The sequence below is a fragment of the Pseudophryne corroboree genome, chromosome 9 (genome assembly GCF_028390025.1).
Source record: "Pseudophryne corroboree isolate aPseCor3 chromosome 9, aPseCor3.hap2, whole genome shotgun sequence".
Lineage (NCBI taxonomy): Eukaryota > Metazoa > Chordata > Amphibia > Anura > Myobatrachidae > Pseudophryne > Pseudophryne corroboree.
In genome coordinates, this window is record NC_086452.1 from 315,404,552 (window position 1) to 315,430,468 (window position 25,917).

General features: G+C 45.6%; 1 protein-coding gene across 2 annotated transcripts in view; it reads right to left on the bottom strand.

Moving 5' to 3' along the window:
• Window positions 1-25,917, bottom strand: part of MEI1 (meiotic double-stranded break formation protein 1) — a 1,382,157-nt gene that overhangs the window by 526,783 nt on the left and 829,457 nt on the right. For both annotated transcript variants that reach the window (XM_063940445.1, XM_063940446.1), the window contains exon 17: window positions 19,927-20,024. In XM_063940445.1, the coding sequence (XP_063796515.1) occupies window positions 19,927-20,024 (98 nt within the window). The remainder of the gene's footprint in view (window positions 1-19,926; window positions 20,025-25,917) is intronic.

Below are 25,917 nucleotides of genomic sequence, written 5' to 3' on the forward strand. Positions count from 1 at the left end.
TTGAGAAACTACACATCCAAGCATGCCCTGACACTGCGTAAGCATTGGTGCATCAGGGCATGATTGGATGTGCAGTTTTGAAAATGGCGGAGGGCTGCACTTTGGACATGCCGGGGTTACTTGGACAAGAGGGAGTTTTGGGCAATACATCTCACCTGAGGGGGGTTGTCAACTACATGGTGGAGGTTCAGGTCCACATCACATGTAGGTCGACCATGGTACAGCAAGGGAACTGTCCTGTCACTTCATCCACGCTGGTTCCTGCACCTTGGGAAGGATACTCCGCAAGACCTGTGGAAGAGAATAGTATTGTGTCATCCAAAGACAAGGTACAAGCAGGTTACATCGGCCTTTGTCCCAAATACAACCCTCCGGCACTTGAGAAACTACACATCCAAGCATGCCCTGACACTGCGTAAGCATTGGTGCATCAGGGCATGATTGGATGTGCAGTTTTGCAAATGGCGGAGGGCTGCACTTTGGACATGCCGGGGTTACTTGGACAAGAGGGAGTTTTGGGCAATACATCTCACCTGAGGGGGGTTGTCAGCTACATGGCGGAGGTTCAGGTCCACATCACATGTAGGTCGACCATGGTACAGCAAGGGAACTGTCCTGTCACTTCATCCACGCTGGTTCCTGCACCTTGGGAAGGATACTCCGCAAGACCTATGGAAGAGAATAGTATTGTGTCATCCAAAGACAAGGTACAAGCAGGTTACATCGGCCTTTGTCCCAAATGCAACCCTCCGGCACTTGAGAAACTACACATTCAAGCATGCCCTGACACTGCGTAAGCATTGGTGCATCAGGGAATGATTGGATGTGCAGTTTTGCAAATGGCGGAGGGCTGCACTTTGGACATGCCGGGGTTACTTGGACAAGAGGGAGTTTTGGGCAATACATCTCACCTGAGGGGGGTTGTCAACTACATGGTGGAGGTTCAGGTCCTAATCACATGTAGGTCGACCATGGTACAGCAAGGGAAGTGTCCTGTCACTTCATCCACGCTGGTTCCTGTACCTTGGGAAGGATACTCCGCAAGACCTGTGGAAGAGAATAGTATTGTGTCATCCAAAGACAAGGTACAAGCAGGTTACATCGGCCTTTGTCCCAAATGCAACCCTCCGGCACTTGAGAAACTACACATCCAAGCATGCCCTGACACTGCGTAAGCATTGGTGCATCAGGGCATGATTGGATGTGCAGTTTTGCAAATGGCGGAGGGCTGCACTTTGGACATGCCGGGGTTACTTGGATAAGAGGGACTTTTGGGCAATACATCTCACCTGAGGGGGGTTGTCAACTACATGGCGGAGGTTCAGGTCCACATCACATGTAGATCGACCATGGTACAGCAAGGGAACTGTCCTGTCACTTCATCCACGTTGGTTCCTGCACCTTGGGAAGGATACTCCGCAAGACCTGTGGAAGAGAATAGTATTATGTCATCCAAAGACAAGGTACAAGCAGGTTACATCGGCCTTTGTTCCAAATGCAACCCTCCGGCACTTGAGAAACTACACATCCAAGCATGCCCTGACACTGCGTAAGCATTGGTGCATCAGGGCATGATTGGATGTGCAGTTTTGAAAATGGCGGAGGGCTGCACTTTGGACATGCCAGGGTTACTTGGACAAGAGGGAGTTTTGGGCAATACATCTCACCTGAGGGGGGTTGTCAACTACATGGCGGAGGTTCAGGTCCACATCACATGTAGATCGACCATGGTACAGCAAGGGAACTGTCCTGTCACTTCATCCACGCTGGTTCCTGCACCTTGGGAAGGATACTCCGCAAGACCTGTGGAAGAGAATAGTATTATGTCATCCAAAAACAAGGTACAAGCAGGTTACATCGGCCTTTGTCCCAAATGCAACCCTCCGGCACTTGAGAAACTACACATCCAAGCATGCCCTGACACTGCGTAAGCATTGGTGCATCAGGGCATGATTGGATGTGCAGTTTTGCAAATGGCGGAGGGCTGCACTTTGGACATGCCAAGGTTACTTGGACAAGAGGGAGTTTTGGGCAATACATCTCACCCGAGGGGGGTTGTCAACTACATGGCGGAGGTTCAGGTCCACATCACATGTAGGTCGACCATGGTACAGCAAGGGAACTGTCCTGTCACTTCATCCACGCTGGTTCCTGCACCTTGGGAAGGATACTCCGCAAGACCTGTGGAAGAGAATAGTATTGTGTCATCCAAAGACAAGGTACAAGCAGGTTACATCGGCCTTTGTCCCAAATGCAACCCTCTGGCACTTGAGAAACTACACATCCAAGCATGCCCTGACACTGCGTAAGCATTGGTGCATCAGGGCATGATTGGATGTGCAGTTTTGCAAATGGCGGAGGGCTGCACTTTGGACATGCCGGGGTTACTTGGACAAGAGGGAGTTTTGGGCAATACATCTCACCTGAGGGGGGTTGTCAACTACATGGTGGAGGTTCAGGTCCACATCACATGTAGGTCGACCATGGTACAGCAAGGGAAGTGTCCTGTCACTTCATCCACGCTGGTTCCTGTACCTTGGGAAGGATACTCCGCAAGACCTGTGGAAGAGAATAGTATTGTGTCATCCAAAGACAAGGTACAAGCAGGTTACATCAGCCTTTGTCCCAAATGCAACCCTCCGGCACTTGAGAAACTACACATCCAAGCATGCCCTGACACTGCGTAAGCATTGGTGCATCAGGGCATGATTGGATGTGCAGTTTTGCAAATGGCGCAGGGCTGCACTTTGGACATGCCGGGGTTACTTGGACAAGAGGGAGTTTTGGGCAATACATCTCACCTGAGGGGGGTTGTCAGCTACATGGCGGAGGTTCAGGTCCACATCACATGTAGGTCGACCATGGTACAGCAAGGGAACTGTCCTGTCACTTCATCCACGCTGGTTCCTGCACCTTGGGAAGGATACTCCGCAAGACCTGTGGAAGAGAATAGTATTGTGTCATCCAAAGACAAGGTACAAGCAGGTTACATCGGCCTTTGTTCCAAATGCAACCCTACGGCACTTGAAAAACTACACATCCAAGCATGCCCTGACACTGCGTAAGCATTGGCGCATCAGGGCATGATTGGATGTGCAGTTTTGCAAATGGCGGAGGGCTGCACTTTGGACATACCGGGGTTACTTGGACAAGAGGGAGTTTTGGGCAATACATCAAAGTCCCTGAAAGAGAAGGGGCAGGGGGAGAGAGTCTACAGTGTACAATGTAGTATAACAATGTACAGTGCACTGTATAATGCAACAGTAATGAGCCCTGAAACTCCCCCCCTGCTGTTATCACTACAAAGTCCCATACTGGAGCAGGAGAGTGGGAGAGCAAGAGAGAGAAACGTCAATACTGTACAGAACTGTAAGAAACACTCACTGTACTGTACAATACTGTCAAATAATGTTCAAGCAGTAAGCACATTGCAGTAACCACCACAGCACAATAATGTACTGTAAGTACTGTAACGTACCTTTTTTATTGATGAGTGAATGACCATATTCTCTCTTCACCCTTCTTCACATTAAAGGTCGTGTCCAATAGATGCCACAGTTTGAAGTCACCAGTTGCTGTGCTGTTACAGTATGCCTCTCCATGGTTTTATTCTGGGCATCCGTAGCAATCCATTTAAAGTGTCCTTCAGCTTTACAAATTCAACATCTCCCATCTTGAATCGGGCATAGCACCGTGACAGTATGTCCTTGCGCAAATTGTCGGGGATTGCAAATTTTCCTTGTTGCCCATCAAAGTTGACCTGCTTGCTCCAATTCAAGTACAGTTCAAATGCAACATGTTCTTGGAAAACAAGTTGTGCATAACGATGCATCTCTCGATTGCCTGCTTCATACAGAGTGTTGTCACCGTCAGCAGTTATTACACTCAATGGCATGTCGGGCAAGGAGGTTCCATGCACGCGCACATTTTTAGGTGTGCTGCACATTGGCCCTCATTCCGAGTTGTTCGCTCGCAAGCTGCTTTTAGCAGCTTTGCACATGCTAAGCCACCGCCTACTGGGAGTGAATCTTAGCTTATCAAAATTGCGAACGAAAGATTCGCAATATTGCGAAAAGACTTCTCTGTGCAGTTTATGAGTAGCTCAATACTTACTCTGCCAGTGCGATCAGTTCAGTGCTTGTCGTTCCTGGTTTGACGTCACAAACACACCCAGCGTTTGCCCAGACACTCCTCCGTTTCTCCAGCCAGAAACGGTAGCGTTTTTTCACACACTCCCATAAAACGGCCAGTTTCCGCCCAGAAACACCCACTTCCTGTCAATCACATTACGATCACCAGAACGAAGAAAAAACCTCGTAATGCCGTGAGTAAAATTCCTAACTGCATAGCAAATTTACTTGGTGCAGTCGCAGTGCAAACATTGCGCATGCGCAATAAGCGGAATATCGCTGCAATGCAAAGAAATTTACAGAGCGAACAACTCGGAATGACCACCCTTGGTGGTATTCCAGGTGAAGGTAACGTTACATTGTTCACATCTCTAGTGGACAACTGGAATGATGCAACCGTTGCAGAGTCCATGTTGTTTGAGCAGCGGGATGGTGCATTGTCTCTGTCAGGCAACCAGTAAGATGACAGTGGTGGAGTTTCTATGTTAGTCTGATGGTGGGGTGTATCTGGTGCATTGTCTCTGTCAGGCAACCGGAAGATGGCAGTGGTGTTGTGTCCATGACAGTCAAGTGATGGGATGCAACTGTTTCTGTGTCCATGCTGGGCAATTGGTCAGATGCAGCTGGTGTCATCTCCAATTCAGGAAAGTGGAAAGATGTGTTCTGTTGTGTCGTTTCCAAATCACAATCCTCTTCAGCATCAAATGCATCAGGGCAGTCAAATTCAGATTGTGCTGGCTGTGATGCTTTAATAGGTGGTCCTCCAGCAGCTTGCCATTGTTCCATTGATTGACGGATGACATCTTTCATGGCTCCAGCAAGCATGTCATTCAGACCTCCTGTCAGTCCATCCATTTTTCCTGTCAATCCATCCAGTTTTCCTGTTAGTCCATCAATTTGCGCTTGAAGGTGAGTCACCTTGCCCAGAAGGTCTCTCACCAGCCCTGTGCAGCTGCATTCACATGGGTTGGGATCTTTAAATTCAAGCCTCCTACGGGTCGGTGATTGCGATGCTTGTATGAGTGGTGTAGTGTCGTGAAGCTCAAAAAAAAGGGTGAAAGTCCTCATCTATGATACGTGACACATCCATCACTGTGTGTGTTTCATCACAGAGAACTGTGTTCTCTACAGCAGCATTCATGTCTGGCACCAAATATTCATTGGTTACATTGCCAATTGTGTTCTCCAAAAATTGGCATTTGGCCTTTGCATTTTTCCTTACTTTGACAACAGGAACATTTTCCTTTCCTGCTTTCTTCTTTAGAATCTGTGGCCCTGCCGCAGACATTTTCTTGGTAAGTGACGCTGAATGGGCTCCAGAATAGAATGCTTTAGTTTTCACCATCTTCACACTATGCAGTGCACTCTACAATACACAATAATAAGACTCAAGTACATGTACAGTACAGTAGTAACAGTACAGTAGCAAATTATGGTTCAATTACAGTACTACAGGGCTTTGTATGAGGGGGTGCAAGCTCGTTTGTGAAGTACAGTACTGTAAATGTCTGGCGAGTGTTAAATTACAGTACATACTGTACTGTAGACGTGGGTCGCAGACATGGCCACATTACAATGCCAGGGGCTGGGATTTCATGTAGAACATACTGTAGCAGCATGTTAGGCAGTGAAAACAGTGGAGAAGTGAAGCAATCAGCATTGTGGTAACATTTATAAATTGCATACTATAGTATAACATTATACCGAGAATCTGATTGGTTGTCATGGGTAACTACTCCACTTTTTCATGTTTGTCACTACTTCATGACTAAGGGGCTAATTCCGGCCCGATCGTAGCCCTGCAAAATGTTGCAGGGCTACGATCAGGCACACAGATATGGTATGCGGGGTGACTAGCCCCCAGGGTTGTATTTAGGGGTCAGAGCAGCCCTGGCAAAGTAAAGAACTGGTGCCCCCTCATATTTGAAATAGGGAAGGCACGTGTGGCAAAAAAGGGCCGTGTGCCTTACTCACATAACGGAGCACAGTAATGTACAGGACATTATTCACGTTATGCTACACAATAGTACTATGGGCATCTGCAGACTCCATGTTTGGGCCCCGTCCTCTCTCATAGCCGTCACCACTGCTGCTAGCGCTCTGAGTGCCAGAGTCTACTCAAAAAAATGGCCGCTGCGCCATTATTTCAAAGTCCAACGCACGCGCTGTAGACTCTGGCACTGTGCCAGTCTCTAGTGCTCAGTTTAATAGCAGCGACAGTCACAGCTACAGGAGAGGAGGGTGCCCACACACAGTCAGCGATGTATTCATTGATAAATGAGCACAATGTACTGTATTTGCTTATCCCTTCTATTTTGGGTATACAGTATCTGAATGAGCCTAATAAGAATTACAGTATACTGTAAGATGCAGTATGATCCTGCCTGTTCCAGGTGACACATTCACCCAATGTGACTGCATTCTGCCATGCAATCTTGGGTGATAATACAATATTTAATACACCAATGCATTTCATTGTGTTCTAGGACTAATGACATCCAAACATTGATATGAATTCAAACAAAATACAGTATTTAAAGAAGGGGACATTTGTGGGTAGTAACTAGTGATGAGCGGGTTCGGTTCCTCGGAAACCGAACCCCCCCGAACTTCACCCATTTTACACGGGTCCAAGGCATACTCGGATTCTCCTGTATGGCTCGGTTAACCCGAGCGCGCCCGAACGTCATCATCCCGCTGTCGGATTCTCGCGAGATTCGGATTCTATATAAGGTGCCGCGCGTCGCCGCCATTTTCACTCGTGCATTGGAAATGTTAGGGAGAGGACGTGGCTGGCGTCCTCTCCGTTTATTAATGTTGATGCAAATATTTGTGCTTATTGCTTAATTGTGGGGACTGGGGAGCAGCTGTATTATATAGGAGGAGTACAGTGCAGAGTTTTGCTGATCAGTGACCACCAGTTTTATCCGTTCTCTGCCTGAAAAACGCTCCATATCTGTGCTCAGTGTGCTGCATATATCTGTGCTCACACTGCTTAATTGTGGGGACTGGGGAGCAGCTGTATTATATAGGAGGAGTACAGTGCAGAGTTTTGCTGATCAGTGACCACCAGTTTTATCCGTTCTCTGCCTGAAAAACGCTCCATATCTGTGCTCAGTGTGCTGCATATATCTGTGCTCACACTGCTTTATTGTGGGGACTGGGGACCAGCAGTATTATATAGGAGGAGTTCAGTGCAGAGTTTTGCTGACAGTGACCACCAGTATATACCTCTGTGTCGTCAAGTATACTATCCATCTAGATTCTATACCTGTGGTGCATTTTAGTTTTGCAGTTTGCTGACAGTGACCATCAGTATATATAGCAGTACGGTACGGAAGGCCACTGCTCTACCTACCTCTGTGTCGTCAAGTATACTATCCATCTAGATTCTATACCTGTGGTGCATTTTAGTTTTGCAGTTTGCTGACAGTGACCACCTGTATATATATATAGCAGTACGGTACGGAAGGCCACTGCTCTACCTACCTCTGTGTCGTCAAGTATACTATCCATCTAGATTCTATACCTGTGGTGCATTTTAGTTTTGCAGTTTGCTGACAGTGACCACCAGTATATATAGCAGTACGGTACGGAAGGCCACTGCTCTACCTACCTCTGTGTCGTCAAGTATACTATCCATCTAGATTCTATACCTGTGGTGCATTTTAGTTTTGCAGTTTGCTGACACAGTGACCACCAGTATATATAGCAGTATGGTACGGAAGGCCACTGCTCTACCTACCTCTGTGTCGTCAAGTATACTATCCATCTAGATTCTATACCTGTGGTGCATTTTAGTTTTGCAGTTTGCTGACAGTGACCACCAGTATATATATAGCAGTACGGTACGGAAGGCCACTGCTCTACCTACCTCTGTGTCGTCAAGTATACTATCCATCTAGATTCTATACCTGTGGTGCATTTTAGTTTTGCAGTTTGCTGACAGTGACCACCAGTATATATAGCAGTACGGTACGGAAGGCCACTGCTCTACCTACCTCTGTGTCGTCAAGTATACTATCCATCTAGATTCTATACCTGTGGTGCATTTTAGTTTTGCAGTTTGCTGACAGTGACTACCAGTATATATAGCAGTACGGTACGGAAGGCCACTGCTCTACCTACCTCTGTGTCGTCAAGTATACTATCCATCTAGATTCTATACCTGTGGTGCATTTTAGTTTTGCAGTTTGCTGACAGTGACTACCAGTATATATAGCAGTACGGTACGGAAGGCCACTGCTCTACCTACCTCTGTGTCGTCAAGTATACTATCCATCTAGATTCTATACCTGTGGTGCATTTTAGTTTTGCAGTTTGCTGACAGTGACCACCAGTATATATATATATATATATATATATATAGCAGTATATATTTAGCAGTACGGTACGGAAGGCCACTGCTCTACCTACCTCTGTGTCATCAAGTATACTATCCATCCATACCTGTGGTGCATTTCAGTTGTGCGCAGTATATATAGTAGTAGGCCATTGCTATTGATACTGGCATATAGGCCCTCATTCCGAGTTGTTCGCTCGCAAGCTGCTTTTAGCAGCATTGCACACGCTAAGCCGCCGCCTACTGGGAGTGAATCTTAGCTTAGCAAAATTGCGAACGAAAGATACGCAATATTGCGAAAAGATTTATCTGTGCAGTTTCTGAGTAGCTCGAGACTTACTCTTCCAGTGCGATCAGTTCAGTGCTTGTCGTTCCTTGTTTGACGTCACAAACACACCCAGCATTCGGCCAGACCCTCCCCCGTTTCTCCAGCCACTCCCGTGTTTTTCCCAGAAACGGCAGCGTTTTTTCACACACACCCATAAAACGGTCAGTTTCCGCCCAGAAACACCCACTTCCTGTCAATCACACTCCGATCACCAGAACGAAGAAAAAACCTTGTAATGCCGTGAGTAAAATACCCAACTTCTTAGCAAATTTACTTGACGCAGCCGCAGTGCGAACATTGCGCATGCGCAGTTAGCGGAAAATCGCACCGATGCGAAGAAAAATAACGAGCGAACAACTCGGAATGAGGGCCATAATTCCACACATTAAAAAATGGAGAACAAAAATGTGTAGGGTAAAATAGGGAAAGATCAAGATCCACTTCCACCTCGTGCTGAAGCTGCTGCCACTAGTCATGGCTGAGACGATGAAATGCCATCAACGTCGTCTGCCAAGGCCGATGCCCAATGTCATAGTAGAGAGCATGTAAAATCCAAAAAGCAAAAGTTTAGTAAAATGACCCAAAAATCTAAATTAAAAGCGTCTGAGGAGAAGCGTAAACTTGCCAATATGCCATTTACGACACGGAGTGGCAAGGAACGGCTGAGGCCCTGGCCTATGTTCATGGCTAGTGGTTCAGCTTCACATGAGGATGGAAGCACCCATCCTCTCGCTAGAAAACTGCAGTGCCACTCCTAGATGGGCCAGGTGTTTGTGTCGGCCACTTGTGTCGCTTAGCTTAGTCACACAGCGACCATGGTGCGCCTCTTTTTTTCTTTGCATCATGTGCTGTTTGGGGACTATTTTTTTGAAGTGCCATCATGTCTGACACTGCAGTGCCACTCCTAGATGGGCCAGGTGTTTGTGTCGGCCACTTGTGTCGCTTAGCTTAGTCACAGAGCGACCTCGGTGCGCCTTTTTTTCTTTGCATCATGTGCTGTTTGGGGACTATTTTTTTGAAGTGCCATCCTGCCTGACACTGCAGTGCCACTCCTAGATGGGCCAGGTGTTTGTGTCGGCCACTTGTGTCGCTTAGCTTAGTCACACAGCGACCTTGGTGCGCCTCTTTTTTTCTTTGCATCATGTGCTGTTTAGGGACTATTTTTTTGAAGTGCCATCCTGCCTGACACTGCAGTGCCACTCCTAGATGGGCCAGGTGTTTGTGTCGGCCACTTGTGTTGCTTAGCTTAGCCATCCAGCGACCTCAGTGCAAATTTTAGGACTAAAAATAATATTGTGAGGTGTTCAGAATAGACTGAAAATGAGTGTAAATTATGGTTATTGAGGTTAATAATACTATGGGATCAAAATGACCCCCAAATTCTATGATTTAAGCTGTTTTTGAGGGTTTTTTGTAAAAAAAACACCCGAATCCAAAACACACCCGAATCCGACAAAAAATTTTCAGGGAGGTTTTGGCAAAACGCGTCTGAATCCAAAACACAGCCGCGGAACCGAATCCAAAACCAAAACACAAAACACAAAAAATTTCCGGTGCACATCACTAGTAGTAACTGGCCGTTTTCTGAGGAAAAATACAGGCCTTCCCAAACATTTTCTGGCCGAGTGTGTAACATCAGAGCCAGCCTGATCAGATGGAGTGAAAGGAGAAGTCATCTATTGTTTAGAAATTCAGTATCTGCATATGGATGTGTATTCTGGGCTAATTGGATTAACTCTTTTGGAGTGAAAGGAGACATAATCTATTGTTTAAAAATACAGTGTGTTTGACTGGGGGGAGGGTTGCCATGCATAGCAGGGGAAATAGCAACAGGGGGGACAACTACTGGGGAACAGCGGGTGTTCTTCAGTATGCCGGCTCTTGGGATCCCGGCGCACAGTATACCGGCGCCGGCATACCGACACTTATTTTCCCTCGTGGGGGTCCACGCCCCCCATGGAGGGAGAATAAAATAGCGTGGTGCGCGTAGCGCACCACCGTGCCCGCAGCGTGGCGAGCGCAGCGAGCCCGCAAGGGGCTCATTTGCGATCACCACACTGTCGGTATGCCGGCGGTCGGGCTCCCGGTGCCAGTATGCTGGTCGCCGGGAGCCCGACCGCCGGCATACCATACTACACCCGGGCACAGCTACAGGGGGCACAGCAACAGGGGGCAAATCTACTGGGGGAAAAGCAACAGGGGGCACAACTAATGGGGGCAAAGCAACAGAGGGCACAACTACTGGGGCAAATCTACTTGGGGCAAAGCAACAGGGCACACTGTTAATTAATGCTAGCCATCACCTTTGGTGAAACACCTTCATATTTAAATAACTACAGTACACTGTAGTTCCCCACAGGTAATTTAATTATTCCAGGAATAAAGCATTTTGTCCCTCCAGTGGAGAGGGTCATGTTGGGAGGTACAGTATGATACAGTGCAGTAGCAGCAGGGGGCTTAGGGGTCTATTTACTAAGCCTTGGATGGAGATAAAGTGGTAGAAGATAAAGGGTAACATGTACTAAGCAGCGATAAAAGTGGAGAAGTGAGCCAGTGGAGAAGTTGCCCATGGCAACCAATCAGCATTAACATAACATTAATAAGTTGCATACTATAAAAGTATACAGAGCAGCTGATTGGTTGCCATAGGCACCTTCTCCACTGGCTTTCTTCTCCACTTTTATCACTGCTTAGTAGATGTTCCCCAAAGTACCAGCCAATCAGATCCTACAGTAACTGCCATGTAACTGGACGTAGCATTAGTATATACTGTAAATGCATGACATGTTTTTTTTGTCGAAAATGCCCCATTTTTCGACTTTCGCTGCAATTCGACCACAATTGCATATGGTATATGCCATTCCGGGCGAATTGCGGCTTTTTTTCGCCCGTTTTTAAATTCGACACAATTCGCCGGAATTCGACATATTCAATAAAAAACGGATTCGACAGTCCCGCTGTCGAAAAAAGGACCAATTGACGGATAAAGTGCGTCCTGGATTCGACTTTTCCGACGGCGCAAAAATGGTTAAAAAATACAGAAAAAAATTGCGTGGGGTCCCCCCTCCTAAGCATAACCAGCCTCGGGCTCTTTGAGCCGGTCCTGGTTGTAAAAATACGGGGAAAAAGTTGACTGGGGATCCCCCGTATTTTTAGAACCAGTACCGGGCTCTGCGTCCGGTCCTGGTGCAAAAAATACGGGGGACAAAAAGCGTAGGGGTCCCCCGTATTTTTTGAACCAGCACCGGGCTCCACTAGCTGGGGAGATAATGCCACAGCCGGGGGACACTTTTAAACCGGTCCCTGCGGCCGTAGCATTAAAACCCTAACTAGTCACCCCTGGCCGGGGTATCCTGACCGCAAAGTTCCCACCATTGAAACTAATGCAGCGGCTGTGCGATGCGCTGTCTGCCAGCTCAGACGCGCACAGCCAATCAGGAGAGTGCCACGACGTGGCGCTCCCTGATTGGCTGAAGGGACCCTCTGTGACAGCAGTCACGGGGGGTCTCAGCATTCAGGGAAAGGGGTCCCATGTGTAAACATGGGACCCCTTTCAGTCCGTGTGGATCGGGTATGCGTTTTTTTTTTGACAAGTACGTGGATTACAAATAAAAGAACAGGACACTGGATTTAGGTGAGTATATAATTTTATTTTCAGGTACCCCGGATTCTTGGAGACGTCGACAGACGGAGACGTGGACACAGTCGGCGTGTGAACATAGGTAAGTATGTGTGTGTCGGCATGTATGTAATAAAGTTGTACTTTCACGGTGTGCGTGTCCTGTTTTATTTGGGTTTTTTTTTTGCAGTAGAACTACAGGTACCAGCGGGCCCGTTCGCCCCCTCATGCTGGTACTTGTGGTTCGCCAAGTACCAGCTTGCGGGGGAGGCTTGCCGGGACTTGTAGTTCTTCTGCAAAAAACAATATTCTTTCATTTTACTCAAGGCTATCAGCCCCCCATCCGCAGCCCTTGGATGGGGGGGACAGCCTCGGGCTTCACCCCTGGCCCTTGGGTGGCTGGAGGAGGGGATTGAAGGGGTCCCCACTCCTCCAGGGTACCCCGGCCAGGGGTGACTAGTTGGAGTTTTAATGCCACGGCCGCAGGGACCGGTAGAAAAGTGTCCCCAGGCTGTGGCATTATCTCCCCAGCTAGTGGAGCCCGGTGCTGGTTCAAAAAATACGGGGGACCCCTACGCTATTTGTCCCCCGTATTTTTTGCACCAGGACCGGATGCAGAGCCCGGTGCTGGTTCTAAAAATATGGGGGATCCCCTGTCAATTCCCCCCCCCCCCCCCGTATTTTTACAACCAGGACCAGCTCAAAGAGCCCGAGGCTGGTTATGCTTAGGAGGGGGGACGCCACGCATTTTTTTTTTCTATTTTTTACCAATTCCATTAAAAAATATATATATTTTAAAACATATATAAATAATACTTGTGGCTCCTAAATAGACAAACCAAGTACCTAATCCCTTCTAATATAAATAGATGTGCTATTAGCAATAAAAAAAACATACAAAAAAACGTGTTTTACATTTTTTTGATTAGATTCCGCCAGCAAAGTGAGGCGGAATGAAATTGACGAAATTACTGTTGAAAAGCACTGTTGTCGAATCGACATTCTTCAATTGAATATACTTTTCTTGAATTGCCGCATTTTTACCACTGCAGACATGTCGAATTTTGAAAATGTCGAATTGCAAAAAGTTGAATCTGAAACGTCCTTTTTTTTGTCGAAAAGTACTGTATTGCATTGTCGAATCCAATTCGACATGTTTTTTTTGTCGAAAACGGACCGTTTTTCGACTTTTGCGGCAATTCGCCGGCAATTGCATATACCACTGTTGTGCATTCATGAGATACTGTAGGTACCCAGTCCATGGTAGAGGTGGGCCCTCTGGGTGTATATGTCATGTGTTGTACCTTGGTGCTTTAAAAAAAAAAAGGTAGCTGCTTACGCTAATGTGATCCTGCAATTTGTACACACAGTAACGACAATATCTATAGCTAGCGTGATTGAGCGGCAGTGTGCCTGGAGAACATCTGGTAGTCATACTGTGCATTCATGAGATACTGTAGGTACCCAGTTGCACTTTGCATTCAATATTTCTGCCCATTTGAAACAACAGAGACACAAAGCTAGTCCGAAATAGGATTGCTGCTTATGCTAATGTTATCCATCATTTTGCACCCAACGTAACGACTAGATGACAAGCGTGAACAGGGCTGCAGCGTGGCCTTGTATTAATAGAAGCGGACTTTTTTTATATAACGAGAAGTAGAAACTTAAAACACAAACAACTTTATTGTATTAAAAAAATAATAATAATAAATGGGTGCCGAACTCTGTATCGTACCCGGGTCTTCAAGCATTGCAGGCGGCCGCTGTTCTAGTTAGGCCACAGCCGACCATGGTAGAGGTGGGCCCTCTGGGTGTATATGTCATGTGTTGTACCTTGGTGCTTTAAAAAAAAAAAGGTAGCTGCTAACGCTAATGTAATCCTGCAATTTGTACACACAGTAACGACAATATCTATAGCTAGCGTGATCGAGCGGCAGTGTGCCTGGAGAACATCTGGTAGTCATACTGTGCATTCATGAGATACTGTAGGTACCCAGTTGCACTTTGCATTCAATATTTCTGCCCATTTGAAACAACAGAGACACAAAGCTAGTCCGAAATAGGATTGCTGCTTATGCTAATGTTATCCATCATTTTGTACCCAACGTAACGACTAGATGAATAGCGTGAACAGGTCAGCAGCTTGGCCTTGTATTTAGTAGAAGCGGACTTTTGCAATACACCAAAAAACTTTATTGTATTAAAATAGAATATCTAAATACACAAAAAAAATAGTTATGGTCAACGCATCGGCCACAACTTTAACATTGTCCATAGCAGTGATCAAGCACTAATGGGTATCGAACCCACGAGTGCAAGCATTGCAGGCGGACGCTGTTCTCGTTAGGCCACAGCCGACCACGATACAGGAAGGCCCTCCGTGTATATATGTGATGTGTTGTATCTGAGTGCTTTAATAAAAAAAATTAAACGGATTGAATACGGATACCATCATGAGGTACAGTAGGGACCCAGTGCACTTTGCATTCAATATTTCTGCCGAAGCTAGTCCGAAATATGAATGCTGTTATGCTAATACTAATATCCATATCTAGCGTGATCGGGCGGCAGTGTGGCTGTAGACCATCTGGGAGTCATATTAATGCTATCCGGTATTTTGTACACAACGTAACGAAACAATTAATTGACTGAACGGGCGGCAGCGTGGCACTGTAATTTGTGGAAAGGGATTTTTTTTATAAAGGGAAGAACGTGATTGGCCAGCCTTTCACAGATCACTGCTTACTGCCACAGCATTGTATTCAGCACTGTAGTCTCAACGTGGAGCATTCGCCACCCAGCAGTTAAACTGTGTATTACATGGCGCGGGACATAACGCACGCCATAACGCTATTTCCAACTCGCGACACAGGACCCTAAATAGTGCGCTATGAGCAACGCTGTATGAGAATACATCTGTATATTAATTAGTTTTGCTATTTAGAAGGGTAAATAAATTAAAAACCGCTCATGCGTTCCAGCTCTCCTGGAACGCACCCCCCTTCCGCTTCCACCCGCTGTGCTTTTTATGCTGTGGCGGAAGTATGTCATAGTTCCGCATGTCAAAGCTCCCATCTACTGGAACGCATGGGTCTCATACATTCCATTACTAGCTGCCGGAAGTATCGTGATTACAGCGGGTCTGATCTTTTTCATGTGGAACGCATAGCACCTTCTGCGTTCCACCAATGGAATGTACTTCCTGACACCACATTGGGAAACCCTACATTAAAACGGGGACAAATGTAGTTTGGGTCTCCTTAAATTAAAATCCACTCATTATATCAGTGAAAAGTGTTTGGTACGTTAAACCATAATAATATATCAAAAAATTAAAAACGGACATAAAATATAGTTAAAAACGGATATAAAATAACACACAGATTAGTGAATATCATACATGGCTAACGCACCATAATATATAAAGTGCTTGCTGCATTCTCAATACATAAAGATCTCTTCTAGGTGTGAATACATTGGAAATTAAACAGACATACTATCAACATTCACCTATAAAGTGCTTATTGCTTTCATTATAAAGGACATAATACATGTATGGACCATAAAACAAACCTAATCTAAAGAAACCATTATAGTTCAAAATCCTTTAGGCACTAGAGTTCCCATATCAAAGATTAATTTCATTTCTGTTTGGGCCAAATTTTCCTCTATATTGTGTTCACACCAGTGGCTTTGAATTTTTTTTTATACCAATTACTTTATTTAAATCAAGGGGATTATTTTTATGTACAGTACCTCTTTAAAATGGTTGGAGATTGAATGATTCTCGTATCCCTTTTTAATATTACAAATGTGTTCTGACCACCATTCTTTCAAGGGTCTGGATGTACGTCCAATGTACTGTAGACCACAGCTACATTCCATTAAATAAACAGTTTTTGGTATTACAGGTGATAAAATCATTAATACTATAAACTGTCCCTGTTGTCATAGATTTAAAGTCTACAGTTTTACTTGGTTGATTAGTGCGTATTCTGCACATCTGGCAAAGACCGCACCTATGGGATCCTTTTGTTTTTATTCGTCCTGATTTTTGGGGGGCAATAGCACTTTTTACAAATTTTTGCCTTAAATTAGGGGCTTTTCTATAAATGAATATAGGATTCTGTGATATAAAGGTTTCTAAAACAGGATCCCTTCTTAATAGATGCCAATGTTTCCTTATAATTTTCTCCACCTCTTTATGTTGACCATTATATGTCGTAATGAATGGTAAGGCCATATCTTTATTTTCTTCTCTTGCTTTTGGTTTAAAAAGATCAACTCTGTTTAATAGCTGAATTTCCTCAATATAGTGGTTTATTTGATGTCCATCATGGCCTTTTGAAAGAAATTTGTTTTTCAGGTCCTCTGATTGTTTTTTAAATACCTCCACATCTGTACAATTCGGCCACATTTTTCTAATTTGTCCCTTAGGTACATTATTTATCCAGTTTGGATGATGATTACTGTTCACAGGGATATATGAATTGCTGTCCGTAGGTTTAAAAAAAAGATTTTGTTTTTAACAGGCCATCTTCTATTTACACCATCAAGTCCAAAAAAATAATTTCTGTTTTACTAGAATTAAATAACAATGATATATTAAAATCATTGGTATTTAAAAATAATAAAACAATTATAAGTCTAAATCCGTTCCTTCCCATATAAAAATAATATCGTCGATAAAACGGTACCATAATTTTATATGAGTTAAAAAAGGGTTTGTTTCTTTCCACACGTAGTGATCGGGAAACATGCTCATAAACAAATTGGCATATGCCTGGCAGAATCGTGTTCTAACTTTTTGTTGGTAAAACTTGCCATTGTGCCGTTTTTTATTTTTTAAAATATATTTTTATGATTTAACGTACCAAACACTTTTCACTGAGATGTGCTAATTGTATATGATATTTGATATAATGAGTGGTTTTTAATTTAAGGAGACACAAACTACATTTGTCCCTGTTTTAATGTAGGGTTTCCCAATGTGGTGTCAGAAAGGACATTCTGTTGGTGGAACACAGAAGGTGCTATGTGATCCACACAGAAAAGATCAGACCCGCAGTAATCATGATACTTCTGGCAGCTAGTAATGGAACACATGGGACCCATGTGATCCACTAGACGGGAGCTTTGAAATGCGGAACTATGACGTACTTCCACCACCGCATACAAAGCACGGTGAGCGGAAGCGGGGTGCATGCTTTCCAGGAGAGCTGGAACGCACAAGCGGTTTTTCATTTATTTACCCTTCTAAATAACTAAACTAATATACATATAAGGGTGCAATAGAGTGCTTATATAAATAAGATGGAGGGACGTTTTTAGAGGTAGTGAGAAGATAAAACATTTAATTAGGGTCTGAACAGTCTAGACCAATGATATCACACCTTAGGGTTTAAATACCCGGGGATCATTCAGTCCACCATACACCTTGAAAAAGGCTCTCAGGAGCAGAAACCCATCAGTGGTATCTGGGACAGACTGTAGCAGACCAACAACGTTTTGGTGAAGAAGGTGCCCGGCCAGCAGTGAAAGGGTGCAAATATCCTGGGAGGTACCTGAGTAACGTTACACAAACGCATTTGGGTGGGCATCTTATGACACCCCACGTATTTTGGTACGCACACTTGACCTAGAATATTGGTGGATTTGTATTTGGAGCTCTTTTTATCGAAGCTGATTTTATATGAACTATTATCATAATAAACTGTATTTTACTATACACCCCCTACTTCTGTTTTGTTTGAGGAACAAGGATATGGGGAGATATGATCTCAGTGAAGAGGACTGAGCTCAATTTGGTCTGGGACGGTGAGATTTCTTCCAGTTTATTTTTGAAGATTTGCAGTAGTAATATACCCTGTATCATTCCAGAAGGAGCGCGCATCTGCAAACTGTGAACTGGTATTGTGGACTTTTGGGAGTGGAGGTGACCACTTCAGCAGCTGCTGCAGCACCATTGAGTTGGAGTGCAGGTTTGAGATTAATCTTTTCCCATTGTGGGTGAAATGTTGGAGGTAGAGAGTGAGGTGGGGGGAGAGACGGGTGGGGGAGAGAGAGGGACTGAGAGGGGGAGCACCACATTAAAAAAAACTTGCAGTCTAAAATAACCCCCAATTTCACTGTGTGACCGACCTGCAGCTTGGTGTCCTCACAGTCACAGCTTGCGTGGCCTGTGTGGGGGAGGAGTGGGTCATGCAGCCGGCTTCCGCTGCATTTGTGATGCGAGGAGGAGCCAGCAGTGAATATAGTAAGCGGCTGGACGGTTGTACGGCTGTGGCCACTGGCCATACAGGCTGCAGTGCACCGCTGCGCTATTTAGGACATAAGGCAGCGAGTCAGAGCAAGGGACTAGTGTCGCATAGAAAGGAGGCGGTACAGTGTAAAATCCCGAGGAGGCGTGCAATGAATAGAAGCACGGCAGGCTGGGGAGGAGTAGACAGCACAGGTAGGAGGTGCTGACTGATGCTGCAACGCTGGGCATGGATAGGCGGGCTCCATTTACAACTGTATGAACCCACTTTAACCCCTGAGCGGCGGGCAGCCGTGCGGGTGGTGCTGCCAGATGCCACACACCTAGTTACAACCCTGTGTAACAGTTAAGGGGTCTATTCATGAAGCAGTGAAAAGTGTGGAGAAGTGAGCCAGTGGAGAAGTTGCCCATGGCAACCAATCAGCATTGACGTAACATTTATAATTTGCATGCTATACAATTGTACGGAGCAGCTGATTGGTTGCCGTGGGCAACTTCTCCACAGGCTCTCTTCTCCACTCTTTTCACTGCTTCATGAATAGACCCCTAAAGATGCACAAAGTGATATTTTAATCCCTACAGATGAAAGAGGACATCTCAGTCCTTCCACATTCAGCCACATGGATGTAAACCAGGGGAGATATAGTTATGTGACCGACGATTAGGAGACTGACGGTCACATAAACTTCCCCTGCATCCCAAACACTCACAATACAGTCGGCATGCTGACTAGAAGGGATTATTCCCACTCATGGGTGTCCATGACACCCATAGAGTGGGAATAGAACCTGTAACTCACGCAGTGAGCTCGCAAGGGGCTGCGTTGCGCTCCCCCCTCCCCGCCAGCATTCTGTGGCCAGGATCCCAGCATCGGGATGCTGACCACCGGGATCCCGACTACCGGTAACGCGGCCTCAACTCAACCAGGGGAAGGCTTTGTAGCAGAATTTACATAAAGTCGCAGAGGCAACTGCAACAAACACAGACACAGCCGCACCTGACTCAGAAACTGGCCCTGTGTCTCTGACATTTTGCGCTTCTTGAATGGGAACCACAATGTGTATAATTAGCTATTCCTCTCTTATTGTATGTCATAAGTAATGAATATTAGAGCCAAAAAAAACCCCAATGTGAATGCCCAGTAGCCAAAATCTGTTAAAGTAGAGAGACTGGTAAAATAACATTGTGTATGGTCATTCTCTCCTATGAGTTTATTGTCTATAAAGTAACTCAGTCTATAATTACCTTTCTGAGAATTGGTCTCTCCTGCTGCCATCACTTCCCACAGAGTGCTACATAAGTAGCACAGGAAATTAGAACAAGTATTGTTTAGATTAATGTTCCTTAAATTAAAATATAAACAAAATCTCTATTAGTACAATTAACATTTCAAGTTGCCTCAATGCATTGTGGTTTCAGTAATATGCAGTTGTGGATTAGCCCAGGGGCCTAATTCAGACCTGATCGCTGGGCTGCGTTTTTTGTTGCCCTGCGATTGGATAGTCGCCGCCTAAAGGGGAGTGGATTTTTGCTGTGCAAGTGTGCGATCGCATGTGTAACAGAGCTGCACAAACTGATTTTGTGCAGTCTCTGTGCAGCCCAGGACTTGCTCTTGCAGTGCGATTGAATCCTGCTGAACGGGGCCGGAGCTGACTTCAGACACGCTCCCTGAAAACGCTTGAGCCCATCTGCGTTTTTCTGTACACTCCCTCAAAATGGTCAGTTGCCTGCCTCCCTTTCCCCCGCAGCCTGTACTGTACCGTTCTCACACACTCCCTGCCCCTGCTGTCAGCACTCTATCACACTCTCTCACCCTGCGGCCTGCACTCTATCACACTCACATATTCTCTCCCACGCGGCCTGCGCGTTATCATACACACTCTCTTTCCCACGTCCTGGGCTCTATTGCACTCACGCCCTCTCACTTCATGGCCTGTGCTCTATCACACTCACAGCCCCCCACCCTCCGCAGCCTGCACGCTATCACACTCACACACTCCCTCACCCTTGCACTATATATTAAACACTACCCCCTGCAGAAGCTCACATGCAAAACACACACACACACACACACACACACACACACACACACACACACACACTACAGAAGCTCACATGCAAGACACACACATAGAAGTTCACATGGAAATCACACACATACACGTAGGATTTCACATGGAGATCACACACACACACACACACACACACACACACACACACACACACATCGGATTTCATATGGAAGTCACACGCACACACACACACACATAAGTCTGTCCACTCACTCACAGCTGGTAATACACTTATTCTGCAATAACCCAGATGGCCATTGGTTGCCACAATTCAAGCTTCCATCATAAGGATGATGTATAAATATTAATATCTCAGCATCTGGAACATCATTATGCTACAATCTGCCTTTTTACAGGATATCATTATTTGGAACTTAAGGGCCCTACACACTGCGCGATGCACCGCTGAGCTGACGGGGTGGGGGTGGGGGGCTCCATAGCAGTGCAGGCAAATATGGACGAAATCGTCCATATTGGCCTGCATGCACAAGCGACGGGGCACCAGCGATGAACGAGCTTTCACCATCTATTGAAATTAACCTCCTGCTTGCTGAGTCTGTGACAAGCTTTGTGTGTGCTTAGATATTACAGCTCATTTACAAGTGAACTATTTCATACTGGTTTGGAGTCCAATTAACACAAATTAACTCCTTTGTCATTTTGTATCAGTTGAAGCTGTTCTCATTCTTCATTCTCAGCAAACTTTTCATTCCACTAAATTCTGTGGAGGATATTGTTTTTCATTTGCCGGTTATAAGAGATTACTAATACAAATATAATTGCTATACCTGCTGTTCTCACCTGCTACTTTTAAAATTGATTTTAATGTAATTTTATTGAAGTGTGTATAATAGTATTACTAAACTAATACATTTTGTTACATTTTAAACCAGCAGCCGGTTACTTTTAGTGATGAGCGGGTTCGGTTCTTCGGAATCCGAACCCCCCCGAACTTCACCCATTTTACACGGGTCCGAGGCAGACTCGGATTCTCCCGTATGGCTCGGTTAACCCGAGCGCGCCCGAACGTCATCATCCCGCTGTCGGATTCTCGCGAGATTCGGATTCTATATAAGGAGCCGCGCGTCGCCGCCATTTTTCACTCGTGCATTGGAAATGATAGTGAGAGGACGTGGCTGGCGTCCTCTCACTTTGTTTCAGGGGGCTGCAAATATCTTTATTCTGGGGACCAGCAGTATTATAAGAGGAGTACAGTGCAGAGTTTTGCTGACCAGTGACCACCAGTATTATACATTCTCTGCCTAAAAAACGCTCCATATCTGTGCTCAGTGTGCTGCATATATCTGTGCTCACACTGCTTTATTGTGGGGACTGGGGACCAGCAGTATTATATAGGAGGAGTACAGTGCAGAGTTTTGCTGACCAGTGACCACCAGTATTATACGTTCTCTGCCTGAAAAACGCTCCATATCTGTGCTCAGTGTGCTGCATATATCTGTGCTCACACTGCTTTATTGTGGGGACTGGGGACCAGCAGTATTATATAGGAGGAGTACAGTGCAGAGTTTTGCTGACCAGTGACCACCAGTATTATACGTTCTCTGCCTGAAAAACGCTCCATATCTGTGCTCAGTGTGCTGCATATATCTGTGCTCACACTGCTTTATTGTGGGGACTGGGGACCAGCAGTATTATATAGCAGGAGTACAGTGCAGAGTTTTGCTGACCAGTGACCACCAGTATTATACGTTCTCTGCCTAAAAAACGCTCCATATCTGTGTTCAGTGTGCTGCATATATCTGTGCTCACACTGCTTTATTGTGGAGACTGGGGACCAGCAGTATTATATAGGAGGAGTACAGTGCAGAGTTTTGCTGACCAGTGACCACCAGTATTATACGTTCTCTGCCTGAAAAACGCTCCATATCTGTGCTCAGTGTGCTGCATATATCTGTGCTCACACTGCTCTATTGTGGGGACTGGGGACCAGCAGTATTATATAGGAGGAGTACAGTGCAGAGTTTTGCTGACCAGTGACCACCAGTATTATACGTTCTCTGCCTGAAAAACGCTCCATATCTGTGCTGCATTGTAGTATATAGTAGGAGCACAGTGCATAATTTTGCTGACCACCAGTATATAATATATAGGAGTACGGTACAGAATGCCACTACTCTACCTACCTCTGTGTCGTCAAGTATACTATCCATCCATACCTGTGGTGCATTTCAGTTTTGCACAGTTTGCTGACCACCAGTATATAATATATAGCAGTACGGTACAGTAGGCCACTGCTCTACCTACCTCTGTGTCGTCAAGTATACTATCCATCCATACCTGTGGTGCATTTCAGTTTTGCACAGTTTGCTGACCACCAGTATATAATATATAGCAGTACGGTACAGTAGGCCACTGCTCTACCTACCTCTGTGTCGTCATGTATACTATCCATCCATACCTGTGGTGCATTTCAGTTTTGCACAGTTTGCTGACCACCAGTATATTATATATAGCAGTACGGTACAGTAGGCCACTGCTCTACCTACCTCTGTGTCGTCAAGTATACTATCCATCCATACCTGTGGTGCATTTCAGTTTTGCACAGTTTGCTGACCACCAGTATATAATATATAGCAGTACGGTACAGTAGGCCACTGCTCTACCTACCTCTGTGTCGTCAAGTATACTATCCATCCATACCTGTGGTGCATTTCAGTTTTGCACAGTTTGCTGACCACCAGTATATAATATATAGCAGTACGGTACAGTAGGCCACTGCTCTACCTACCTCTGTGTCGTCAAGTATACTATCCATCCATACCTGTGGTGCATTTCAGTTGTGCGCAGTATATATAGTAGTAGGCCATTGCTATTGATACTGCCATATAATTCCACACATTAAAAAATGGAGAACAAAAATGTGGAGGGTAAAATAGGGAAAGATCAAGATCCACTTCCACCTCATGCTGAAGCTGCTGCCACTAGTCATGGCCGAGACGATGAAATGCCATCAACGTCGTCTGCCAAGGCCGATGCCCAATGTCATAGTAGAGAGCATGTAAAATCCAAAAAACAAAAGTTCAGTAAAATGACCCAAAAATCTAAATTAAAAGCGTCTGAGGAGAAGCGTAAACTTGCCAATATGCCATTTACGGCACGGAGTGGCAAGGAACGGCTGAGGCCCTGGCCTATGTTCATGGCTAGTGGTTCAGCTTCACATGAGGATGGAAGCACTCATCCTCTCGCTAGAAAAAATAAGATTTTACTCACCGGTAAATCTATTTCTCGTAGTCCGTAGTGGATGCTAGGAACTCCGTAAGGACCATGGGGAATAGACGGGCTCCGCAGGAGACTGGGCACTCTAAAAGAAAGATTAGGTACTATCTGGTGTGCACTGGCTCCTCCCACTATGACCCTCCTCCAGACCTCAGTTAGGATACTGTGCCCGGAAGAGCTGACACAATAAGGAAGGATTTTGAATCCCGGGTAAGACTCATACCAGCCACACCAATCACACCGTATAACTCGTGATACTACACCCAGTTAACAGTATGAAATATAACTGAGCCTCTCAACAGATGGCTCAACAATAACCCTTAGTTAGGCAATAACTACATACAAGTATTGCAGACAATCCGCACTTGGGATGGGCGCCCAGCATCCACTACGGACTACGAGAAATAGATTTACCGTTGAGTAAAATCTTATTTTCTCTGACGTCCTAGTGAATGCTGGGAACTCCGTAAGGACCATGGGGATTATACCAAAGCTCCCAAACGGGCGGGAGAGTGCGGATGACTCTGCAGCACCGAATGAGAGAACTCAAGGTCCTCCTCAGCCAGGGTATCAATTTTGTAGAATTTAGCAAACGTGTTTGCCCCTGACCAAGTTGCAGCTCGGCAAAATTGTAAAGCCGAGACCCCTCGGGCAGCCGCCCAAGATGAGCCCACTTTCCTGGAATGGGCTTTTACTGATTTAGGATGCGGCAATCCAGCCGCAGAATGCTCCAGCTGAATTGTGCTACAAATTCAGCGAGCAATAGTCTGCTTAGAAGCAGGAGCACCTATTTTGTTGGGTGCCTACAGGATAAAAAGCGAGTCAGTTTTCCTGACTCCAGCCGTCCTGGAAATATACATTTTTAAGGCCCTGACTACGTCCAGTAACTTGGAATCTTCCAAGTCCCTAGTAGCCGCAGGCACTACAATAGGTTGGTTCAAGTGAAAAGCTGATACCACCTTAGGGAGAAACTGGGGACGAGTCCTCAATTCTGCCCTATCCATATGGAAAATCAGATAAGGGCTTTTACATGACAAAGCCGCCAATTCTGACACACGCCTGGCCGAAGCCAAGGCCAATAACATGACCACTTTCCACGTGAGATTTTTCAAATCCACAGTTTTAAGTGGCTCAAACCAATGTGATTTTAAGAAACTCAACACCACGTTGAGATCCCAAGGTGCCACAGGAGGCTGAATATGTAGCACTCCCTTTACAAATGTCTGAACTCCAGGCAGTGAAGCCAGTTCTTTCTGGAAGAAAATCGACAGAGCCGAAATCTGGACCTTAATGGAACCCAATTTTAGTCCCATAGTCACCCCTGACTGTAGGAAGTGCAGAAAACGACCCAGCTGAAATTCCTCTGTTGGGGCCTTCCTGGCCTCACACCCCGCAACATATTTTCGCCAAATACGGTGATAATGGTTTGCGGTTACTTCTTTCCTGGCTTTTATCAGCGTAGGAATGACTTCTTCCGGAATGCCCTTTTCCTTTAGGATCCGGAATTCAACCGCCATGCCGTCAAACGCAGCAACGGTAAGTCTTGGAACAGACAGGGCCCCTGCTGTAGCAGATCCTGTCTGAGCGGTAGAGGCCATGGGTCCTCTGATATCATTTCTTGAAGTTCTGGGTACCAAGCTCTTCTTGGCCCATCCGGAACCACGAGTATCGTTCTTACTCCTCGTTTTCTTATTATTCTCAGTACCTTTGGTATGAGAGGCAGAGGAGGGAATACATAAACCGACTGGTACACCCACGGTGTCACTAGAGCATCCACAGCTATTGCCTGAGGGTCCCTTGACCCTCTAGGCAATATCTAGTTTTTTGTTTAGGCGGGACGCCATCATGTCCAGCTGTGGCCTTTCCCAACGGTTTACCAACAGTTGGAACACTTCTGGATGAAGTCCCCACTCTCCCGAGTGTAGGT